Source organism: Lepidochelys kempii, chromosome 23 (genome assembly GCF_965140265.1).
Source record: "Lepidochelys kempii isolate rLepKem1 chromosome 23, rLepKem1.hap2, whole genome shotgun sequence".
NCBI lineage: Eukaryota > Metazoa > Chordata > Testudines > Cheloniidae > Lepidochelys > Lepidochelys kempii.
The window spans coordinates 14,359,053-14,365,983 of NC_133278.1; the positions used below are offsets into that span (position 1 = coordinate 14,359,053).

The 6,931-nt window shown below is 63.7% G+C and overlaps 3 protein-coding genes across 3 annotated transcripts in view; 1 reads left to right on the forward strand and 2 right to left on the reverse strand.

Moving 5' to 3' along the window:
* NOSIP (nitric oxide synthase interacting protein) overlaps positions 1-6,931 on the reverse strand; it is a 357,930-nt gene that overhangs the window by 37,675 nt on the left and 313,324 nt on the right. The window lies entirely within an intron of this gene.
* On the reverse strand, positions 2,619-6,177 carry LOC140902077 (ras-related protein R-Ras2-like). The gene is given in 7 exon segments (XM_073321741.1): positions 2,619-3,480; positions 3,482-3,521; positions 3,976-4,094; positions 5,185-5,241; positions 5,243-5,294; positions 5,516-5,618; positions 6,010-6,177. Coding segments are annotated over 6 exon segments (384 nt in total). The 5' UTR covers positions 5,584-5,618; positions 6,010-6,177; the 3' UTR covers positions 2,619-3,432.
* SHANK1 (SH3 and multiple ankyrin repeat domains 1) overlaps positions 5,582-6,931 on the forward strand; it is a 24,497-nt gene continuing 23,147 nt past the window's right edge. Inside the window, 1 exon segment of the mRNA XM_073321308.1 lies at positions 5,582-5,635. Within this exon segment, the coding sequence (XP_073177409.1) occupies positions 5,582-5,635 (54 nt within the window).

Below are 6,931 nucleotides of genomic sequence, written 5' to 3' on the forward strand. Positions count from 1 at the left end.
CCTCCTCCCATACAGAGAAATTTTATTTATATATATATGTATAAATGTCTATTTAGCAGCTTCCTTTCTCTGTATGGGGATGGGGGGAGCCCCCCCCACCCCCACGGCTGGGGAAGCCCCCAGGGCATAGGGGGGGACTGGTGGGAGAAGGGGATGGGTGATGGGTTAGGGAACCAGGACTCCTGGGTTCCTTCCCCAGCTCTGGGAGGGGGAACAGAGTCTGGGGGCCAGGGGGAGTTGGGAACCCGGACTCCTGGGTTCCGTGCTTAGCACACCCACTTGTCCCGTCGGTTCCCCGTTTTTGCCCACCCTCCCCCTGCAGCAGGGAATTGGCTAGTCAGGGGGCGACCGAAGGCAACCCCCCCCCGCCTCCCCCATGGCATGGCCAGGCCCCCTCCCCAATTCCCCCCCATGCGGTGGTCTGGTTCCCCACTCAGAGCTATTTATTGCCAAGCCCAGGGGAGGGGAGCCAGCCCCCCCCCCAGTATAGCCCCCCCCATCTGGGGGGGGAGACTTACGGGGGGGCAGCCAATGAGTCCATGTGCTTCCCCCGGAGGGGGTGGGGGGCAGATTCCACTTACCTGCCCCATGACTATTTAATCCTTCTCTTAGGCCGTGTTTTGGGGGCCCCCGGGGGGGATTCGTCCCCCTTTCAGGGCGGGGGGGGCGGGGGTTGTTATTTTTGTCGTTGTGTGTTTTTGTTTTGTTTTTTTATCAGCGGATTTTCTTGTACATAATGTATAGGGTCAAAGTCTATGTATCATATTGTATTTGGCTAACGGACACCCCCGCGGAGCCCCCCCAGACCTCCCCCATCCCCCCCTTAGCTGGGAACTTCTTCAGCTTGGATGAACTTTGGGGGCGGGGTCTGAGTTTTGGGGCATCGTTATTATAATAATTATATAGACAATTTGCTGGGGGGGGGGTTAGGCCCCAATCCCCCCCCCACCCTAAACTGAATTTTTTTAACCCTGGATACAAAATCCAGCCTAGATTAGTGAGATTTGGTCAGGGCTCTTCCCACCCCCCAGAACCCCCCATTTTCCAGCCTCTCACCCCCTCTGCAGCCTCTCTCCACCCCTGTGGACTAGATCTAGGAGGGGGGATGGGCTGCCTATGGACCTCCCCGCCCCCGTGGCCTCCTCCCCACTTTCTGGGGGGGGGGGGGGGACTCAAGGTACTTTGTGGGGAGGGGGGTTGCCCCAGACCGGGAGCTGAATCAGAGCCCTGCCCCTTGGGGGGGAGTGCTGTACTCCTTCCCCTGGCCCCCGCCCCCAGGGAGTCCCCCCAACAAATCCTGCTGGATTTTTTAAAAATTCATTCTTTGATCCCTCTTGGGTTTGGGGGGGGAGAAAGGGGGGATTCCTTGACTCACCCCCTTTTTGGGGGCACCCCCCCTTTCTGCTATTGACCCTTTGGGATCAGTTGTTGCTGGCCCTGGGATATTCCATGCCACCCCCAAATCTCAGGGTGGGGGGGGACAGCCCCAAACCAGCTCCCGTCTCCCCCAGCTGAGAGGGGATTCCAGCACCCCTGGTGGGGGAGAATTTGGGGTGATTCCCCCCCCCATCCAGCACCCTGGTGTCTCTAGTGTCCTGGGGAGGGGGCTGTGGCCATCGAGGGGGCCCCCAGTCCCATGCTCTGTAGCCCCCGGGGAGGGGGCACAGCTAGGACACCCCCAATACTGGAACCCATGCTAAAGCACTAAATTGTATTTGTGGGGTGGGGTACCCCAGAGCTGGCCAAACACCAGGTACCCTGAAGCGTGGGGAGCTGAGAGACCCCCACCCCTGCCCCGGAGCTAACCCTTTGTTCTAAGCCCCCCTCCCCCCAATCCCGCCGCCCCCCCCAGCCCCCCTCTTTTTTACGCTGTGTACTCTGTGTCCGTGGGTTTTGCGGCCGGGAATGTGGTCTGTATGGATGTTCCGATATATTTTTATTGTTTAGTCGCGTCTCCGCCTGGTTTTCTCGCCCCCCCGGATCACACATGCGCTCCCCCCCCCCCTCCGCTGCCTTAGGGGGAGGCATTCCCAGGCCAAACTACGCTCTGCAAGGAGCCCCCCCCTCTGCACCCCACAGTCAGCAGGCATGCGGGGGAGAAGTCGGGGGGCTTTTGGAGACATGTTGCAGGCAGGTTCCTCTCTGCCAAAGAGAGCCCCCCAGCTTTCCCCGCAGAAGTGGTGGTACAGACATGCACCCCAAAAATCACTGGGCAGCCACCTTCCATCGGCCCACTGGATTGACTGCAAAGAGCACCCCCCAACCCCCCAAGGCATTACTGGGGGGTACACCCTGATATGGGCAGGTTCCAGCCCCCCCCCCAGCAGCCTATGTCCCCCCCCCAGCCAGTCCCCTGGTCTGGGGCCGATGGGAGCTGGTGCCCCCCCAGGGGACACAGCAGAACCAGGAGTCCAGATGCTGGGTTGAGGCCCCCAATCTGTCTCAGCCTCCCCTCCATGCATCTTGGGGCTTTTATTCCAACACCCTCCCCACAGTGGAGGGGCTAGGGTGTGGGTGAGGACTTGCACCCAGCATCCCCCCCCCCAGCTGTCCCCCCCTTGTCCTAAGTCCCCTCAAAGGGGCAGCCCACCCCCCCAATAATGACGCAGACACCGCGCTGGCTTTAAGGCACTTTAATGCAACATGCGCTTGGTGGGGGAGGGGCTTTGGTATTTACAGATGGGGGGACCCCCCCAGCAGCCAAACCTGCCCCTAGCTCCCTGCTACTGAGCGGGTGGGGAGATGAGCTGTTACCCTCCCCCCCACCTCCCAAAGCGGTGCATGGAAATATCAGTGAGATAACTAGCTGGCGACCGTGTCTACACGTTTATTCAGACCCCCGCCCCAATCCTCCTGCTGCCTCTGGCTACAGAATGCAGCGTGGCCCCACCCCCGGACACCGGGGTCCCCTCTTTCGGTAAAGCTTTGATTTGCCATAGAAAAGACCAACGTTTCGGAAGGAGCTCCGCCCTTTGGGGAACCCTCCGCACTCCTTGCGGTGGGGGGGCAGCACCTCCACCATGATCTGTCCACACCCCCCCCCCCAGTACCTTAATTGGAGTCACATTTCTCCTTTCCCCAACTGAAATGGGGCCTGGCCTTGTGTCCCCGCCCCCCATACAATGGAGGGGGGGCACTTGGACAGAGACCCCACAAACTCTCCAGTCACAGGCTCTCGGTCATGGGGTCCCCACCCTGACACCCCAAATCTTTGAGGGGAGCTGCTCCCCCCCCTGAACCCTGTAATGCAGGGTGACCACTGCCCAACCCCTACGAACCAGGGGGAACCACCCCCTTTCTCTGTCCCCCAAAATATCACCTGGGATCCCCATCCTCTGCGTCCCCTATTTATAAATATGTACAATCAGCAATGGACTATACCGCTCCTCCCCCCTCTCTTGCACAGCTGGGTGAGTGTTGAGGGGGGGGCCATCACAGGATGCAGCAGGGGCAGCCGTTGGACTCTTTAGTTGTAGGGTTGCACTGTAGGGGCAGGGGGGGTCTCCAGCTCCTGGAACCTTCTGCGAGAGAGAAGGGGGGGGGAGACACTTAGGAACAGAGCCCAAACCGGGGGAGGTGCCCCCCAAAGGGAGGGAGTACCCCCAGGAGGGGCATTCCTGGGTGGGGAACTGCTGTTTTTGGGTATCTCTGAGGGAGTCAAACCCCATGTTACCACAGTGGGGGACATGCCCCATTTTTTGGGGGGGCTGATGGCTTCCCAGGGAATTCACTGAGATTTAAGTGGGGGGGGTCGGGGGACTGAACCCCCATTTGGAGGGATCTCACGGGAAGTTTGGTAGGAAAATACCCCATGGTGGGGGGTGGGGGACAACTCTGGGGGGAAAATATCACCCCGCGGTGGGGTCTCCCTGGGGACACATCCTGCAGAGCACTCTCCCCTATTTTACAGGGGCCTTGGGGAATGGGCCCCCCTGGGAGGGATCCTGGGGGGTCAGAGCCCCCCCCCCCCCATACCTGATGGCCCGGACGACCTCATGGAAGGACTCGTCTACGTTGAGGCGGATCTTGGCAGAGGCCTCCATGTAGGGGATGCGATTCTCCTGGGCGAAGGCCAGCGCCTCCTCCTTGGGCACCTGGGGGCGGTTACAAGCAGCTCCTCCATCCATTCAGCTGGTGGGGGCTGGGGGGGCAAGCTGGGCACTTCTCAAAAACCCCAGGGCAGTCGGGGGACCCAGGCATCTGGGCATCAGAAAGCCCATGCCACCAGAGACAGTGGCACTTCCTGTCTGGGCACCGTCCAAGATGGCCACCAACAGAGCAAGCGTGGCCCGTGGGGTGGGTGGTGCTGCCTGTCTGGACACTGTCCAAGATGGCTGCCAAGAGAGCGCGCGTGGCCCGTGGGGCAGCGCTTCGTGTCTGGGCACTGTCCAAGATGGCCACCGACAGAGCGCGTGTGGCCCATGGGGCGGAGCTTCCTATCTGGGCACCGTCCAAGATGGCCACCGACAGAGCGCGCGTGGCCCGTGGGGCGGCGCTTCCTGTCTGGGCACCGTCCAAGATGGCCGCCGACAGAGCAAGCGTGGCCCGTGGGGCGGCGCTTCCTGTCTGGGCACCTTCCAAGATGGCCGCCGACAGAGCAAGCGTGGCCTGTGGGGTGGGTGGTGCTGCCTGTCTGGACACTGTCCAAGATGGCCGCCAAGAGAGCGAGAGTGGCCCGTGGGGCAGCGCTTCGTGTCTGGGCACCGTCCAAGATGGCCGCCGACAGAGCAAGCGTGGCCCGTGGGGTGGGTGGTGTTGCCTGTCTGTACACTGTCCAAGATGGCCACCAAGAGAGCGAGAGTGGCCCGTGGGGCAGCGCTTCGTGTCTGGACACCGTCCAAGATGGCCACCGACAGAGTGCGCGTGGCCCGTGGGGCGGCGCTTCCTGTCTGGGCACCGTCCAAGATGGCCGCCGACAAAGCAAGCGTGGCCCGTGGGGCGGCGCTTCCTGTCTGGGCACCGTCCAAGATGGCCACCGACAGAGCGCGCGTGGCCCGTGGGGCGGCGCTTCCTGTCTGGGCACCGTCCAAGATGGCCACCGACAGAGCGCGCGTGGCCCGTGGGGCGGCGCTTCCTGTCTGGGCACCGTCCAAGATGGCCGTGAGCCCAGTGGCCCTTGGGGCCCCATGAGGACACCCCAGTGTGGGCGGAGCCCAGGGACCCCCTGGCCCCACCCCTCCTCACCTGGCGCTGGAGGTCCAGGTCAGCCTTGTTGCCCACGAGGATCATGGGAAAGTCGTCCCCGGTCCTTGACGCGCAGGATCTGGGTGTGGAACTTGCTGATCTCGGTGAAGCTGCGGGGGGGGCGAGATGGAGAGCGGGTCGGGGGGCTGCTGGGGGGGGTTCCTCACCCGGGGGCGGGGGCCACTGGAGGCTGGAGTTAGGGAGCAGGGATCTGAGGGTGGGGGGCTGCGATGCCCCAGGCCACCGGGCGTGGAGGGGGGGAATCTCATGGGAGGGGGTTCAGGGAGGCTGTCGTAGTGGGGAGGGGTCTCCAGGGGGTGGGGGCCCTTACCTGCCGCGGTCATTGATGGCGTAGATGAGCAGGAACCCCTCCCCAGTGCGCATGTACTGCTCCCGCATGGCCCCGAACTCCTCCTGCCCGGCCGTGTCCAGGACTGTGGGGCAGAGACGGGTGTGTGTGTGGGGGGGGGGGTTGTTAGCCTTCCCCACAGCCTGAGGGCCAGGGCTCCTAGCCCTGCCCTCCCTGCCCCCAGTAGCGGGAGAGAACCCAGGAGACCTAGCTCCCAGTCCCCTGCCCGCCCGCTGCAACCACTAGACCCACCTCCCCTCCCAGAGCCTGGGATAGAACCCAGGAGTCCTGGCTCCCAGCCCTCCCCACCACCTGCAAGCCTCCCCTCCCCCCTGCCCATCCATAGAACTTCTCCCACCTCTGCAGCCTCCCCCACAGTGGGGGCAGGTCGGTCCCTGGGCTCGGTCCCTCTGCCCTGGCTGGGTCAGGGCTCCCCGCAAGCGGGGTGCAAGCCAGCCCCCCCCCGACACACTCACTGTCCAGCCGGGTCGGGCTCCCATCGATGGTGCAAATCTTCGTGTAGGAGTCCTCGATTGTGGGGTCATAGTCCGAGACAAAGTACGACTGGGGGGGGAAAGGGGGGGTTATAGCCCCTATTAGAACCCAAAAGTCCGGGCTTCCAACCCCTGCCCCCCTCCTCTGACCACTAGACCCCACTCCCCTCCCAGAGCCAGGGAGAGAACCCAGGAGTCCGGGCTCCCAGCCCCCCTCCTCTAACCACTAGACCCCACTCCCCTCCCAGAGCCAGGGAGAGAACCCAGGAGTCCGGGCTCCCAGGCCCCCCGCCCAGTTCTTGAGAAGAGAAGATTTGGTGGACGTGGAACAAGCGGCTGCTCCTGCCCCACCCTTCTCCCCCAGTGGGGGCCCGGAGGCTGCTCCTGCCCCCCCCCCCCGCAGCCTCTGGGCCCCCACCCCAAGTCCTGTGCCGGGCAGCGGGAGGGTGGGGCGGCTCCCTCCCTCCAGGCCCCAAATTCCTGCTGCGCTCCCCGCCCTGAACTACGGCGGTGGGGGGGGGGGGAGGAAATAAGAATTTCCTCTCCCCCCACCCGGCTCCCTGGCCCCCCAGACACGCACCATCCTCTGCTCCCCCCTCGCAGGCAGGGCACCCCCACCCCTAGGCCACCCCGTCCCCCCACTCAGCCCCCTCTCCTGTCCCCCCACGGTCTGCCCCTTGAACCAGGACCCCTGCACCGTCCCCTCCAAAAACCCTGCCTCCCGAATCCCCGTCCCCCCCCGGGATTCCCCACAGCGTGAACTTTTCCAGGAAGGAAACTTTGCCGCCCAGGGAAGGAGGGGGAGGGGGGATCTCGGCCGGAGGGGTATCCCGGCGGGGGGGAGCCCCCCCATGCCGCCCCGGCCCCCCCCCCCTTACCTGAATGAAACTCTGAGATAGCGCGT